Source organism: Bactrocera latifrons, unplaced genomic scaffold (assembly GCF_001853355.1).
Source record: "Bactrocera latifrons isolate USDA-ARS-PBARC rearing strain unplaced genomic scaffold, ASM185335v1 scaffold_52, whole genome shotgun sequence".
Taxonomy (NCBI): Eukaryota; Metazoa; Arthropoda; class Insecta; order Diptera; family Tephritidae; genus Bactrocera; species Bactrocera latifrons.
In genome coordinates, this window is record NW_017537179.1 from 1,377,709 (window position 1) to 1,394,806 (window position 17,098).

The 17,098-nt window shown below is 36.6% G+C and overlaps 3 protein-coding genes across 3 annotated transcripts in view; all 3 read right to left on the reverse strand.

Moving 5' to 3' along the window:
* The window catches only part of LOC108974010 (serine protease gd), a 9,920-nt gene extending 6,382 nt beyond the window's left edge, over window positions 1-3,538 (reverse strand). Inside the window, exon 1 of the mRNA XM_018941581.1 lies at window positions 2,941-3,538. Within this exon, the coding sequence (XP_018797126.1) occupies window positions 2,941-3,165 (225 nt within the window). The 5' untranslated portion in view covers window positions 3,166-3,538. The remainder of the gene's footprint in view (window positions 1-2,940) is intronic.
* Window positions 3,539-4,675: 1,137 nt separating this feature from the next.
* Window positions 4,676-8,921, reverse strand: LOC108974058 (plasma kallikrein-like). The gene is made up of 4 exons (XM_018941669.1): window positions 7,547-8,921; window positions 6,858-7,023; window positions 5,227-5,845; window positions 4,676-5,166 (listed from the first exon to the last, which is right to left on the reverse strand). Exons 1-4 carry the CDS (start codon window positions 7,766-7,768, stop codon window positions 4,755-4,757), a joined length of 1,419 nt encoding a protein of 472 aa, XP_018797214.1. The 5' UTR covers window positions 7,769-8,921; the 3' UTR covers window positions 4,676-4,754.
* A 93-nt stretch (window positions 8,922-9,014) lies between these two features.
* LOC108974059 (serine protease gd-like) lies at window positions 9,015-13,492 on the reverse strand. Its single transcript, XM_018941671.1, has 4 exons — window positions 12,772-13,492; window positions 10,975-11,128; window positions 10,302-10,911; window positions 9,015-9,453 (listed from the first exon to the last, which is right to left on the reverse strand). The coding sequence occupies exons 1-4, from the start codon at window positions 12,967-12,969 to the stop codon at window positions 9,039-9,041; spliced, it is 1,377 nt and encodes a 458-aa protein (XP_018797216.1). The 5' UTR covers window positions 12,970-13,492; the 3' UTR covers window positions 9,015-9,038.
* Window positions 13,493-17,098: the final 3,606 nt, after the last annotated feature.

The window sequence follows — 17,098 nt, forward strand, 5'->3', positions numbered from 1 at the left end:
AAAAGCGGTCCCAGGGTGGGCGACGGTTCCTTAGAGGGGGGGTTTTTAGTGACCTGCAAGTGGCACATACCGCTGCTGTGACGATAGCACCGATGATGCGGAAGGCATTTTCCACCCCCTCACCCGCAAAAACAAAAAAAAAAAAAAAATCGTTCACATTGACAAGGGAGGCCTTCTTTGCAGACTTCCGAAAAATTTATTTCTGACAATTTAGGAATTGCTTGAGCAAGTTTATCACGCTAAAGGGAGGCTAGGTTAGGAAATAAGTCACAATTTTCTCAACATTTGGGTTTTACTTTTCTAAGTGTTTAACTTAAACTTATCTGACAGCTGTCTTTCTGTTTGTCAAGCTGTAAAACTATTGGTCGGTGTATGAACTGTTTCAACTTTATTGCTCTCGTACTGGTAACAGATCGTGGGGGTATGAATAAAATAAAAGCTTTTGGATGTAAAAAGATGTAATAAAACAGCTTTGTTTGCTTTCTACATAAGAAAATTTACTTAGAAATGTAAACTGCATGTACCTGTATCATAGAAAGTCAATATGAACATCATTTATTTTGCTGGTCCGGTTTGCAGTTTTTTTTTTTTTTTGTTCATTTTATTTGTAGATCCGCTTTGTTAGGTACAAAAATGATAATTTGGCGCTTACAACTTTTGCATTTATTGCGAGCCATTGAATTATTGAAAAATATATATTATATATATTTGCAAACCGGCACGAGCTTGGAAAGCCATGAACATCTATTTCCAATCAACCCAAATACTTGTACATTCTCAGGGAAATTTGCTAACATCAGATCTTTTTGATTAAAAGACAAATGAACGTTTAGGTGTTTCCAGTTTTTGATCAATGATGCGAAACCGGTAAATAAAAACATAATCACGATTTCATCTATGACTTCAATTGAGAATTATTATTACATTTTAGATGCTTGTCGCTCAAAATCTTTTATTTCCTTCAGATGTATATATGAATGTATTCACATGTGACGAGTATATTAATAATTCCTCAATATTTGGTAAAACCAGTTGGACCGAGCTAAGCGGTTTCATGAAGACGGCGAAGTGACGCCGAGATTTTCATGAATAATAATAATAAGGTATACATTGTGACAAAAAAGTAACCAGTAATTGTAAATAAAACGCAAATTACTTAATTATTCATTAATATTGATTTTGTCTACTCACTAAATTATTCATTAATATTTATGTTGTCGCCTTCCAATAATCACCTCCAGATGTTGTACACTTATACCAATGATTTTTTCAGTTCTAGAAACACATTTTATAAGCTCTTTTTGGGATGGCCTTCAGCGAGTTTTAGTTTTAACTCTTCGACCGACTGAAAACGGGCTCCACAGACAGGCAATTTCAGTTTTTGGAACCTTACAAAGTCACAGGAGTAATGCATCATACTCAAAATAATTCGAACTGACTCGTGGGAGATGTGCTCTCTTACCATCTCCCTAACACTTGCTTGATTAGCACTATCAAGCACTATCTTTCACTTTTTTAAAATATTCAATAGTTGAAGAGGTCGACGGTCCTCCAGAACGAAGCATGTCTTCAACTATCTCTCGACCGTCTTGTGTTTTTGATAAGCATAATCTGGTTAGATACACAAAATTTGAGACAACTTTCTTGTTCGATATATATATATATACTTTTTTTGAAATATCATTTGTTTGGGGAATTTAACTACAATTTCCGGGTGCTTTTTTGTCCCAATGTGAGTGCAAGTACTGTCAAGTACACACACGTCAAGCGTTTATTTTTATTTAAGACGCACATTGCAAAGAATCACGCCTCTCAACAACATTTTTTTAATTTTATTAATCGTGTTTACTGCGACGAATAGTATTGTATTGCATAAGTTTTAATTTTTGCTACAACAAATAAAATAACAACAAGAAAATGTACTCATCGATATTCAGACAAAGTGTATTTGCTGAATTATTGTAGAAATGAATACAACATTGAACCAATCTACAATAAAAGTCGTCTTGTCTTGAGCGATATTCGCCAACTATTTGAAGTGCCAAAAAATTCCGTTTGCCGCTGATTGTTTATACCATTTACAGGTTATTTTAAGTTTGCCACGGTAACATGCAATATGAAACATCAGAACCCTACAAAGTATATACATACATATATGTACATATATAAATGAAAGTAATGAGTTCAGCAGATTTAGCCATGTCCGTCAGTCCTACTGTATACCATATACGAACTAGTGAAATTTTGCAACCGTTCTTTTCTCACCAATTACTCATTTGTTGGAACATTCGATATTGAACCACTATATCAAACTGACCGATCAGATTAAAGTACTTATCTTTCTATTTGCGAAGATATCTTCACCAAATTCGGCACAGGTTTTTGCCTAAAGCTTTGTAGTCTACGAAAAATATGAACAAGTGACTATAGCATAAAGCTGCCACACAAACTGACCGATCAAAGTTCTTCTTAGAAAGCTTTTGTATTTGTAAAGGGTATTATAGCTCCGATGCAACCGAAGTTTACGTTTTTTATTGTTTTTGATTTCTATTGAACCATATTAAAGGAAACCACTTGAATCGGAAAAAATATAGTTCAACACTCTTTTTACTTTATTAGATAAGCTAGGGGAAAACGAGGCTTATGTAAAGCTGGTCGACTATCCTATTGGAGAGAGCTAGTAAGTATTAAACCAAATTTCGATTTCAAGTACCATTAGTGTCCATATAAATTCTATGAGAATATATAATATCATAACAGATATTTTCGCATACACTATGGTAAAGTTTCCTAGTTATAATCAGACTCAACCCGTTTCATGATGTTAGGGTAAGTTGAAGCGGGTAAGGTAGTTCTGCATTCATCCTCATTGATTTTTACTTAAGCTACTTTAGCGTTTTCCACAGTTTGTATTGTTATTATTGATTATACTGAACTTACCGATTGTACCGGATATCTCTGCGAGAAGCGCACATCCAGTTGAGTACTGCTCATAGATAAGGGCAATGTAATGCGGCCGATGTATCCATTACCATAGTTGAGGTACTGGAAGTAGTTGGGACAGGCAATCGAAGGTATTTCCTGAGCATTGGCAGTAATTGGCAGGCGCCATAAATGCAATAAGAAGAGTACAAAAGCGGAACAGCGCAGAACAGTGTGTAACATTTCACTATAAGAGCTTATGTATGCGAGATTTATTATGAAGTTCACTATAGCTTAAATATTTGTTTAGATTCGGTTTCGTTTCAGCCTTTTCTCACTCGTGTTTATTTTTCATGGTCTCACTGATATTCTGTTAACATTTATTTTTTTATTTATTATATTAGGATTCTTTTATACTAAATATTTTGAACTTTTGCTGCGCTTTGTCAATAAATGCAAATTAATTTATAATCACCACACATTAAAAATAATAATATTTTCCCTAAGTACTTTTATACTGGTCGTACTTGTATTTTGCGTCACCCTATTGGCTATTGAAAGATCAACATCCCCGTTTCCGAAACCGCGCTAATTTGCTAGTATCTCAACACGCTGAGCATCGCGAACTGAATGAGCGAACTGGCGAACACCACGCTCAACTGCGAACCATCTAACGCTTATATACTCTGAGCAGCTCCAGTTCAAAAGAATTTTCAAAATTTAGTCTCCAACAGAAATTTTGAGAGAATTAAAATGTGAAGTAAAGCTGCTGTCTTTACAAAGTTAATTCCAGCAACAACATACACGAAACTTACATGCAAAAAGACGTAAAACCAATAATAATGAATGCCAATAACAAGAATAACAAATAATCTTGATGCCCAATTAGTCATGAAATTCTTGTGATTTTTTTCATTTTTTTGTTTTGTTTTGTTTGTTGTGTAAACAAAACGTTTAACTTAGGTTTTTCTTTGAGGTGCCATTCGTTGATCAATCTCGCCAGTGACGGTGTCGAGAACCAGCTGATTTTGTGAAACTTAACTAAATTTGCGGTGCTGAAAAGAGCGTCGACGACAATATCATTATGATCTTTTAATTGTGAAGTAATCGCTCTGACAGTTATAAGTTTCCGGTTTCCATAATAATAATATATTTCCTTCTTTGTGGATATTGTTAAAGATATTTTTGTGAATCCTAGATCACTATGGGAGCTAAACGCATTAAGATGGAGCGATGGACTACGATATAAAAGCAAGTGGACCAATAGTGTATGTGAGCCTCTTTACTAACCGTTTAAGCTTCCATCTGGACAACGGAAGCACTTGAATATTGCTGTCCAGCAATAATACGAATTTTAAACTCAATAAAATTAGAGGTCAAAAGGAGCATTTGATTATTCGAATTAAGTAAGTTGACAATTAGTAGTCGAACCGGCGTTTGGACCACTAACAAAATATGCTAGTCTCATAGCTCATTGAACATTGTACATTGCTATATAAATCACCTAAAATGTGATCACCTTTTTTTCTTAATTTGAAATATATTTTCAATTATTTGTAAGTGCGAGGCCGGAAGTACGAACAAGCTCTTCTCCGCATACTATTTCATAGAGGTGTAGAGATTGGCTATACTTCGACGACGTTTAATATTCATCGTCGTATGCCTGCCTAACAGCTGATCAGCTACTATTTATTTTCCGAAATGATGCTCGATATTTAGTACTATAGTAGTTAAAAAAATTGTAGTCAAAATATTTTACGGTATTGTTTTCATAAACATTTAATTGTTATATTATTAGGTTTAAAAGAACAAACTACATTCGAGTAATAATCCTAAAGATTCTGTCGAATCCATGTTATATATTTCGCTGCATCGCAGTAGACAACATATTCATACAAATTGCAACGCTGTGCCGATGACTGACCTGAGGACACAACACCACGTAAAAGCCAGCGACCATTGCGCTGCAACATCAGAGCGCCACCTGAGTCACCCATGCAAGGTCCGGTGCCATCACGATTACCGGCACAAAATGTATTATTCGTGATAAGGCTTTGAAAGGAAGAACTTAGGCAGTCGCCCTTACTAGCTATTTTGACATCTACCATTTTCGGTAACGGCGATATGTCTCTTTCCTTTTCACCTTCATAACCCCAGCCGACCACTGAAGCAGTTTTCCCAACAATAAGCGAACTCTCATCTAATTCACTCCACAAGCAAATCGGTTTTATGTACTCCGTAAATCTGCGTCAAATGAGTAAGGTACAAAAGTATCTGAGATAAATATTTTTTTCTTTTACTTACTGTTCGAGAGGTTCAATTCGTATTAATGCTAAATCAGCATTCGGTTGGCCGTCTACATAATCCGTATGGATAATGAGTTTGTTTGCATCTCGCGTTACAATGCCATCTTCGCTATAGCTCTCTAGATTGTGTCGCCCGAGGAAGAGCACAATTTGCTCGGCTTGTAAGCGTTTAAAGCAGTGTGCAGCTGAGATTACAGTACTTCGTGAAATCAAAGATCCGCCGCACATGAAACTCAATGAATCTGTGTATTTACTATAAATTGCCGTTAACCAAGGGAACTGCCCACGCAACACTTCAACTCCTCCATAGACAAAACCGCGTACCACAGTACCTTCTATGCCGCAAACTTCTGCTAAATCCCCTGAATTTAATGCTGTACCTATGTTGCTAGTTGGCTTCGGCGTGACTTCTGTTGGCCTTGCCGCTGGTGTGTCGAATTTGTTGCTAACATTCGGAATGGGGAGGGAATTAATGGGGATGAATAGTGGATTAGTATGAGCTTGTTGATTATGCTGAAAGAAGGAGTTGGGTACATTCGGCCCCGTTAAACCATTTCCGGCGGTATAATATGTGTACAGTTGGTAAGACAGTTTTGCCCATGATTTCGGTGGTGGATCTGAAAGATGAAAATAAAAGAATTATTATATTTTTTTTATTGGCTCTTTTCTGGTGTTGTTAAAAAACATATAAATTGTGTAAAAAGGGTTGAGTTACTCAGTTACTCAGTTAAGGAAGGAGCAACACTAGTGACTGCGTAAAAGAGGTTATTAAAAACCAAAAAAAAAAGTGTTGACTTTGGTTGTACAGAATCTATAATATCCTTCACAAATACCAAAGACTCATTCCATATACTTTGATCGGTCTTATCAACTTTTATCAGATCCATTTCTTCAGACGTTGCACCGTGGTTTGGACCTTAACCCATGCGAAATTTTGTGAACATATGGTACTTCCTTTATTTCTATAGAAGCACTTGACTTCAATTGTTCGATTCTAAAAAGTATATTGATGACTTGAAGTTCTTTTACCCGATAGACGATGCAAATTATAAAAATTTGGTAAAAAGACTTCCACTGACTTTAGAAATGCTATTTAAGGGCTAAGATCCTTCACTATTTTGAACTATCCATACTTATTTTAAGAATTTGTAAACTCTACCCATAGACCACAAAGTGACAGTGGCATTCTCTTGCTCTTGCAAAACCCTTGCATGGTGCACAAATTGCAGTAATTTCCTCTTGGTGCACCGGCACAACAACAAACACACGGAGAAAATTATTTGGAACGGCTGTGAAATATGTCAGACCAAAACGTTAAATTAATGAGGAATGTAAATTCTAAATAGATTTTATAATTTATATTTAAATTATAAAGTTTTCTTACAGTTTTTTTTCACAATAGCCATGCACAATAGTCCTTTAAAATAAATTGACCGAATCAGCCGATTATATATCACTAGATTCTGCAAAGGGTGCTCTGTTGCCCTTGTATATATCGAGATATAGGATCTTTGCAATCAGCAATCCTGCACGAGCAAGAGAATCCCCCAACTATGGTGAAACTGCTTGCTATACGCATATAAATTTTTCTATATAATTAAACTCACTATATATTGACTTAATACTCACAATCAGAACCCACGCATAAATCGTTGCCGTCCAGTGAAAGTAGTGTTAATTTAGGGGGGTTACCGGGACTCGCGAAATCCACACGAAAAGTAGCAGGTTGACCATTTAAAACATTACGCACAACGGTGCTCTCATCCGGATACGGTGTGATACGACCATAGTAATTCTATAAAAATAAAAATGCTATAAAGTAATATAACTCGGCATAACATATCATGAAATGGAAAGAATCGTCGTTTACCTATAACCATAATTGTGATTATAACTCACTAAATACTGTTTCCAAATTCTTTAATTTATTTTTACAAGTATGTCTTTGGATTGTGATGTAATTAGAAATAGTGTCTACTTGTATTTACTAAAGATTTTCGAATCTACTTTGTAAGAGCAGCATAAGCTGTCAAAGTTTAAAGCGAAACACGACTTTATTAATTTCCGATCCAATTCAGTTTTAAATCAAATCGTTCTATGGTTCATTGTGGCAATCGTAAGTTCGTGAAATGCCTGCTTTCCTATTGCAGTACCACCAGAGCATCGCAGATATAATCAACGAAAAGTGGATTTTCCCTGAGAAATCGCACTCACTAAAACCGAAAATCGAGAACTTCAATTGGATTCGCCGCTTCACCTCTTCTCTGATCTGTTTTTAAATTTCTCATGAATGAGTAATCCAAAATGCGCTTACTTACCGACGAGGGTAGGCCGCGCTGAGAGAAATGCGCACGCACATCTGCCGTGCCCACTGGTACTTGCGGCAATGTAATCAAGCCATAGTACACGAAGCCATCGCTCACATATTGAAAGTACTGGGGACACGCGATCGGCGGGAGCGCCACCTGCGCGAGCGCAGAGCGTAACAGCGTCGTAATGCTGCAGATAAAGATGAGTGAGTGTAAATTTGTAGCACACATGCTTGAGCTGCTGATCTTCGCTAGTAAACTGAAGATTATAAACAACGCTCCACTCTAAGTTATAAGCACACACGAACGACGCAGCGCATACACGATTTATTGAAATGTTTCTCGCACTATAATTGATTGCACTTATTTTTTGGCTCTGCTAACAAATATCACTATGTTTGTTGTTACACTTGATTAGTGGTGGGAAATACCTGACTCAGACCACGGCAGCCACACAACTGCTGCTACACGATTATTAGGCAACTGGACGCAACGGGCTGATCACAACGAATGACGGCACGTCTGAACTTGGCAAATCTTTTGAGACAAAAATTTGTTGAAAATTTCGTTTTAAGATCTGCAGCGTCGATTACACATCGACTGTGTGGCAGTTGATTGAGGTGGGCGCGGTGCCTGTGACGAATAATGACAGTAATTCTTTGCGTAAAAACTTTAAGCAAAAGTACCAGAAGTTGAAGCATTCAAACGAATCTAGACGACTGATCGTGTAATTGCTTGAAGAGAGCATTTGAAGTAGTTATTGTACATACATACGTAACGGTCGTTTATATTATATTATATATACAAGTAGTACACAGTAATGATCAGCATGATTCGAAATCGCAAATAAAAAAGTTTTCTATGCAATAATTTGATTTCGGTTGATTAGCTTATCTGTCAGCTGATTGTCACAGTGTGTCAATATTGGAGGTTCCGACAAAAGAACAGCCTCTCGGAAAAAACAGACCAGTGAAAAATTTCGGATCGTTGTCTCAGAATCCACTTAACGCTCGACGAAAGCAGTTCATGTTCATCATAGTAAAAGTGATATCTCCGACCAAAATAAAATAAAAATATGAAATTCACTGACCCATGACACACCATAGTTATTAGAGCAATTATGGGCGGAGAATTGAGTAAAGTTAAAAATTACATTCATCTGCACTGGTTGAAGGTTTAGAGAAGTTTATGTTCACATGCTGCCAAAGTTAGGAAGACTGCACCAAGCCCAATTATTAATGTTTTCCTGGTTATGCCGGGATATACTTAGGTTTCATCTTCACAGGTTTAAGCTTCACAGAACCGAGATCAGAATAGATAATCGCTAATAAAACCTTATTTTAACAAAACGATGGCCCTTTTTCCATTTATTGCATCTGCCTTTGTAATGCATTATAATGCCTCGTTTCCTTAAAGAATACTTCAACGAGTATTTACTTAAATTAAAACTTAAATAATAAATAAATAAATTTTATAATTAAACTGTTTGTCTTCACATCATTTATATATTATCTTCTAGCCAATTTAAATGCTGCGCCACATCAACGTACACCACATATTCGTACAGGTTGCACTGTCCTCGATTAGTCTGCCCAAAAGACACTATGCCGCGCAGCATCCAACGGTTGTTGCGTTGTAGTACCAAACCGCTGCCCGAATCGCCCATGCAGGGCCCCACACCATCGCGATTCCCGGCACAAAATGTGCGGCTCGTTACTAATTTGGAGAAAACCGCCGAAGAGCGTATGCAATCCACTTCGCTAACGATTTTCACTTGTGCTCTCTTGGCGATCGGTGAGACGAGCTGGCCATTCTCATTGGAGCCCCAACCAGCTACAGTACCCGAGAGGCCAACGACGCGTGAGACTTGTGTCGACTCTGTCCACAGGCAAATGGGACGAATGAAATCGGTGTAACTGTGTGGAAGGAAGGAAATATTATATATACAAATTAACAACAATTAAATTGCTAAATTTTGATTGGCCGAACTGCTAGAGGACTCTCAGATACACGGCTAAATAATAACAGTTCGTAAGAAGTTACTTTAGGTTATATTTAAATGAGTGGTTAATGGTATAGTGCACAAATTTTGTTACTAGGTTTGTATAGTATTTGTGGTCATGAAGAGTCGACATGTACGTAATATTGATTTGTTATATTGCCAAATAAGATCAGGGCGACAAGCCAATCTGACCAAGATATTTTCAGAAGGTAATCAGAAGAACTTCAAAGTGCTTCTTTCAAGGTAATAAGGTTCCAGTAACCCTTTTGTTTGAGCTCATCTACTTTACTTTCTTCACTTTTTCCAACCCAATTAAAAAATGGTTAGAAAATCTACTGGCAAAAACTTGAAGCTGAATGGTTTTATATCTATCTCTACTCTCCACTCCAACAGAATTTATGTTTTTTAATTAATTTTGGACGTTGAATATTTCAGAGCGGTATCTCAAAATCTGAGGATAGTTCTTCGGTTTAATATCATTTATGAACACATTTTGTAAGGTTTTCGACATTTTCTTCTGGTTATTACAAATTTATATACATATCTGAGAATTTAGGTTCATTTATACTGGATAAAATATTATGTTTGCAGTGGACTTAGTTCATACTTCTAAAATCTTTTTAACATATCTTGCTAAACAAGCATGTTACAATAATTCCTCTTTAATTCTCAACTATTATTTATACGAATAACTTTTGATAAATGCATATTTTGCAAATATTAAATGTCCTAATATTTAAGTCTCCTAAAGTTAGAGCTCACCTGCTTATAGCCGCCATACGCATCACTGCAATATCCGCGTCTGGCAGACTATTATAATCCGGATGTATAATCAAACGTTCAACATCGCGCGTGACAAATCCATCCTCACTAAAACTCTCCAAATTTGTGCGACCGAGAAAGAGTGCCACCTGTGTGGCAGGCAGGTTTTGAAAACAATGCGCTGCTGAGACAACACTTCGTTGCGACAATAATGTGCCGCCACAAATGTAAGATAGGCTATGCACTGTCTCCTTACGATAAACTGCTGCCATCCAAGGAAATTGTCCGCGAACCAACTCTTTGCCGCCATGTAGGAACGGACGGACGACATTACCTTCAGTGCCGCAGGTAAAAGTGGTATTTTGCTGAAAGCGTTCCGTAAGAAAGATATTGGAGAATGTCATGGGTGGTGGGGATGCGGTGCTCGGTGCACGCGTGGACACTGGTCTTTCTGGCACCGTAGTGTAGTTGTGTAGTAGTTGGGCCCAGGTGGTGTAAGTTGGGGGTGCCGTTGCGTAGGTCGGTGTTTCCACTATTGTTTGGGGAGATGGGTTTCCACCGTGGGCATTTACAGTGTATGTTAGCTCAAACCAACTGCTTGGCGCTGAATCTGTGAAAAAATTATCATACTTGAGGGCGTGTTTGTATGTGAATTTATTTATTTTATACATACATCGAGAGCTAGAACAGATTACATTTCCATTGATGCTGAGTTTAGTTAATTTCGGAGGTTTGCTCGGGTTCGGAAAATGAACCCGAAATAAGGCCGGTACTCGGTTCACTTGCAGTGGCCCTTCCGGATATGGTGTAATATGGCCGTAGTAGTTCTTTATGATTGAAGGAATTGAATACATTATTACTTCATTTACAAAAAGGCAAAGTTTAAAAATAGCTTCTGTATCTTTAGTTCTAACTAAGCTTTATAAAACTATGTCCAAATCTCTTAGGAGGATTGAATCTCAGTAAAACTTTTTCCGAAATAAATTTATCCAGTTTTGCAACTATCTTCAGATTAATGTTCTTCGCATATTTTAAGGGGAGGGGACTTTTTAAAGAAAAAACCAGAAACATCAAATTTAATGGGGAAAGTTTATTATCGTTCGAAAGAACATTTTCTGTCATTTATTTTTTGAAAATTATCTCTTTCAAATGTTGGCCGTGGCCACGTTTTTGATACTCTATTCGAGTATTTCGACTGGGAACTGACGAATGACAAGCGCGATATTTTGTTCCAAGGCCATAATAGAAGTGGGATTGTCCGCAAAGACTTAAAGCTTCACATATTCCCACAGGAAAATTGTAACGGTGTTATATCACACGATATTGGTGTCCAATCGATCGGCCCAAAACGTGCAATTATGTATAACCAAAGTGTTCCCTTAAAAAATCCATTCATTGCTGCAATGCGTGGAGAGTTGCGCCGTCTTGTTGAAACCAAATATTCCCGAGCTTCAATTTCAGGCATCAAATAGTCGGGTCTCATGGCGTGGTAACGGTCACCATTGAAAGTTATGTTCTCACCGGCATTATTTTTAAAGAAATATGGACCGATGATTCTGCCGCCCCACAAACCACAAAAAACCGTTGTTTTTCTGGATGAAATAGAACGTCATTAATTCTCATACGCCTTCACTTTAAGATCTGGAAGTAAAATGTGCTAAGTCCTTCCGTACGTCAGTCCGAGTTGCTGGGAACGGCGCCGAATCGGCTCTCTACGGTCTTCGTATACACCCTCAGCCACGGCTGCTATATTTTCTTCACTGCGTGCTGGATGTAGTCGATTCGGTGAAATATTATCCAATAACGAATACTGGGGCTCAAGATGGGTGATATTGTTACGAATAGTACGCTGAGTAGACCGAATATATTGGCCATAAGTTGAGCGAATCGCCCGAAACACATTCTTTACACAAAGTGAATTTTCGTAATAAATTTTAACGATTTACAAACAATGTTTAGGCGTAAGTCTTTCCATCACGAAATGCCAAACAATTCTGAACAAAAATAACATGAGAGCTTGTCACGACTCACCCGTGATCTGTCAAAAAAAGGCAACGAGAGCTCCTCGTTAAGTCTTGAGCGCACTGTTAACTAGCTCAAGAACCGCATTGTTGCTCTGCTGTGTAATACCAGACTGACTGCCGTTGCTGGAAAGCCGCGATGGTCTGAAAACCTCTAGGTCAATAGCTAATTACTGAACATTTCAATTTTTTATTGTTAAAAGCATGCAATCGGAGTTTCTGTTTACTAATCCTTGTACTATATTACAACTACATATATGTGTAACTAGAAAAACTTGTATATGCTGTCTTTGGCCGCACTCTGTTTGGATCAACGAAAACTTTTTATATTGAAGATCGTTGCGCCCAGAATACTTTCAAAGATATTTGTGTTGGACTTTTGGTATTTGATATTACAACAAGTAACAATTTTTGTCTTGATGTACTTTCTGCACACTTGACATACTTACGGAAGTTAATGGATCACGTTGCGAGAATGCCACTTTAATCTCGGTGCGTCCTCTTTCCAAGCGATCCAATTTGATTTGGCCAAAGTATTCATTGCCCTCGTGTACGTAGCTGAAACGCGACTCGCAAGGAGATGCCGGCACTTGAGAGTGACAGACGTAAGGGAGTAGTAAAGTAAAAAGCAGCAGGAGCTGCAGCATAACTGCACTTGTTTAATTTGAGTTTTTACTGATATTGAGTTCAACAACAAAAGCCAAGTGTTATATCGACAAATGCAACTAAATGTCGCCAACAAGCGGTGAAAGTTTATAAAAACAAAAAATTATTTCCACCGAAAATTTCACTTATTTGGTACGCACGCAAAAGCAAGACCCTTTTTTGTACTTTTACAAAATTAAATTTTAGTATGTATCACTTGCTCACTGAGATCCTTTGTTTTATTGATTTTGATATTTTTTTGTGGAATTCACTTAATTAACTTTCTCATTGGTGTGTATGTTTGTATCCGTTCTATTTTTGTATCATGCGTTCTCTGCGTAAATCGACACGCACCTCACCACACCAAGAGCCCGAACACGACGAGCAACTCACAGCGATTGCGGCGGTTTGCTTGGCTGCAACAAGTTGAAGTGCACACTTAAGCCAATGAGCCAGCTTCGTAAGTAGCAAACAAGTTGAGGCCCAAGCACTGTGCGCTGCTGACTGAGAGCACCCTACAAGGGCCCGATCAAATGAATCTACCTGTTGAACATCTATAAAAAAAGTCAAAACTCATTAATTTTCACAGAAAAAATTGTATTTATGCCAAAGAGATTCAATAACAGTTATATTACATGACTTAAATAATACTATAATGAATTGTTTCTCTTTGAAAGCTGTTGTTGCTGTATCTATCCCAATATATGAATGCTTATTTCACTATATAAATAAATACAAATCATATATAAATAAAAACTATTTGCTTCCTATGTGTAAACAAAAGTCACTGAAGCTCGAAATATTGCTCTCGCAGCGCTTTTCTCAACGGTCGATAACGCTCTCGTACATCTCTCGTAGCGCGCCGCAAAAGTAAGTGCTGTAATCATTAAACCACACACTTAAAATCCAGAATGAAAAGTCGGCACCTGCAATCCAACGTATACGTATTTATACACATAAAAACACTGATTAAACTGGTGGATGCTGCTTTAACAGCTATGATAAGCGATAAGAACGAATCTCGTTTGGTTTCACTGTGAATACTCTGAAAGTTGAATGGACACATTAGAAGAATCTGAAGAAGAAAGGCCAAGAAGAAGGTAATTGAAAACTTTACTAAGATATATATGTATACGGATCCAGGAGTCTGGGAGGGCACATCTCCGCTGTAGGGAGAAGAAAATCAGTCCTATTACTTTTCGAACAAACCCTGTGTATACATTTTTGAAATCCATTCTACGGTTTTGATGATTTCTTGTTACCGAAAAGCAACTTTAGAAGTCACATATATTGTGTATATTGTATATTTATATATATTGTATTGTAGTATTAGTATAAGCGTTAGCTACAAGTTTATTTCACTTACAGACATCTAGCTTAGATAATAAAAGTTGATTTGCTTACTCATTGTACTGTAAAGATTTAGGCATGTTGAATTTAACGTATTTGGAATTAAAACTCTAGTTCAAACATGGGCCTAAGGTGTAGAAATTTGAAGGAATTTTAATTCAAATTAAAATCCGTCATGCTTATCTTACTTCGAGAATATAAAAGGCCTTGGTTCTTGTAGTTTCCTTTACAGACGTATTCAGTTGCTTCTAATTAATATCACAACTTTTAGTTGGTTAATTGCTGCAAAAGATGGCCATTAGCTGTTATCTCAAATGGTATACACAATCACTGCCTTCATCCTAGATTTTTTAAGAACTAATTACTGCCTTCATCCTACCATTTTTAATAACTAACTGCTTAGACGAAGTTGCGCTCTCAAACAATGAAAATATGCTCTCTGGCCTATAATAGTCTCAATATCGGCGTAGACCTGCGGTGTTTAAAATGATTTTCGTCAAATCATATTATTGCGGCTTTTCAACAAAGGAAAGAATTGAATCAATGGTACGTAACTTTTCCATAATTACCTTTAGTAAAGTTGCAAAGTTAGCAAAACCGAACCGAAATATTATAGATAAATAACCATAATAACGATACGAAACAGGTAAGAGTACCGCATGAAATCTTTCTTCAAAAATTAGTAAATCAGTATTCTTCGATAATGCCATAACAATTGGTGACCGTGTTTTTTGGCAAACTAAATAATTTCAGACCTGTATCTAATCTGGTTCAACGCCGAAAATGGATGAAGCATTTCTACTAGTCTCCATATATTCAATGGAATGACTTTTATCCAAACTTGTTGAGACGTTTAGTGTAAGTAATATGATTATAACATATATCATCATATGAGATGTTGCAATGAAGTTTAATAAGTAAGAAATTAAGGATAAAATATGGTTCGGAGTAACTCAAGTTTACATAGGGATTTCTTCACTTTCACTTAATATACTTATATATACCATACATACTTATCTCTAGAAAGACAATATAAAATATTTCAAAAAATTAAGTAGAAATCAAATTGAATCGGTACGCAATTTGTCTTTCATTAAATCCCAACGATTGGTGCTCCCCTCGCACTTTTCAAAGAATACCTCTCTTCAACTCAATAAATGTCCCTAATTCATTTTGTAACATGAAATCATAATGAAACTAAGCACTAGGCTTACAATGTGTACCAAGGTATTTAGCGGAATAATGGGGAAATAATCTCTCAAAAATCATAGGTCAAAAGGCAATCTATAATTTCGCGAAATGCGATAATGAAATAATCGAGATTCAGATGTGTTGGTTTTCCTTGCAAACATAAGCATACAGACATCTCTGTTAGAGCGTGTTTAATGATTGCATGCTGCGGCCAGTTTTACCTCTCATTTGTAAACAAGAAATTAAACGAATAATGATTAGTAGGAACTTAAGGCATTTCATTTGTGACGTTGCGAAAATATAAGTGCTAATAACTGGAAATGATATAAAAAGAGAAATGTGATGTGTTCAAAAATTAACGAGAAGCTCTAAAATTAAAATTCGCGGGTTTGGAGATTCCATGGAAAATTCATTTTATTATGTTAATATGCATGCCAATACCATGCTAAAGTGCGATACAATTTTTAGCTTCATTCATTGCTTGCTTCATCTGTAGCAGCCGCTACGCTTGATAACCTGTTTTTATGAGCTTGACGATTTTGTTTGTTAAAAGGTGACAAAAGCAATTTTCTAACAATTCCCCAGCCTATGTTTTCCCCAGATAATCTCCAAAATTTCCAAAAATAAAAAACCTTACAACAAAAGAAAAGATAAATGCAAATCGCAGAAAGAACTAAAGGCTATCCCCACAGTCCAGTTTGATGAGTGTTTCGACGATTGGAAGAAGCGCTGGTATAAATGTATCAAATCGAATGAGGACTGTTCTTAAGAGGAAAACACTAAAAGATGGTTTGTCAGGATAAATTTGTGGTAAATTTAAGAAGGCGAGAAGAACGGCTACTTGATGTTTGCGGAATGGAAACATTACCTGAACGCTGATAATGTTTGGAATATAAAAATGTTATTAGTTCACTAGTATTTGATTCAGAGGGAACTTTGCGGCGATGTAATGACATGGTTGTTAAAATAATAAAATAATCGCTGCGGACAAGATCGTCTATTAAATATTACACAAATTTTGAAAGAGTTGTTGTGAGGATCTAATCCTGAAAGAAAACTCTAAGCAAGCTGGCTATAATTAAATAATAATTGTAGCGAATGTTTTGAAGTATTGAGCTTAAACAGTTGAAATTGAGGAAGAGGAAAAGTAAAGTAAGAGAAGATAGAAGTTGAATTATATTACAGAAAAAAATTGTAGGAGTGGATTACACCAGTTTACAGTCATTTTGCGACTGTGCTGTTTCTAGTTAATTTGGGTTGCTAAAACTGAAAACTATAATAATAATTTCCCAAGACGTAGGAGTTTTTATGTTATAGTCAAGGGCTGTAGAGATCAAACCACCACTATTTATTAAAATGACAAAAATAACTGTACATGATGGAGAATTTTTGAACTCAAATTCGTACTCAGGGCACCGCAAATACCTCACAGACTCTTTTCACACCAGTCGCAAATTTTTGCGTCAGAGTTTTTATACTCTCGCTAAAGAGGGTATTATAGTTTTGTTCACATAACGGTTGTTTGTAAGTCCTAAAACTAAAAGAGTCAGATATAGGGTTATATATACCAAAGTGATCAGGGTGACGAGT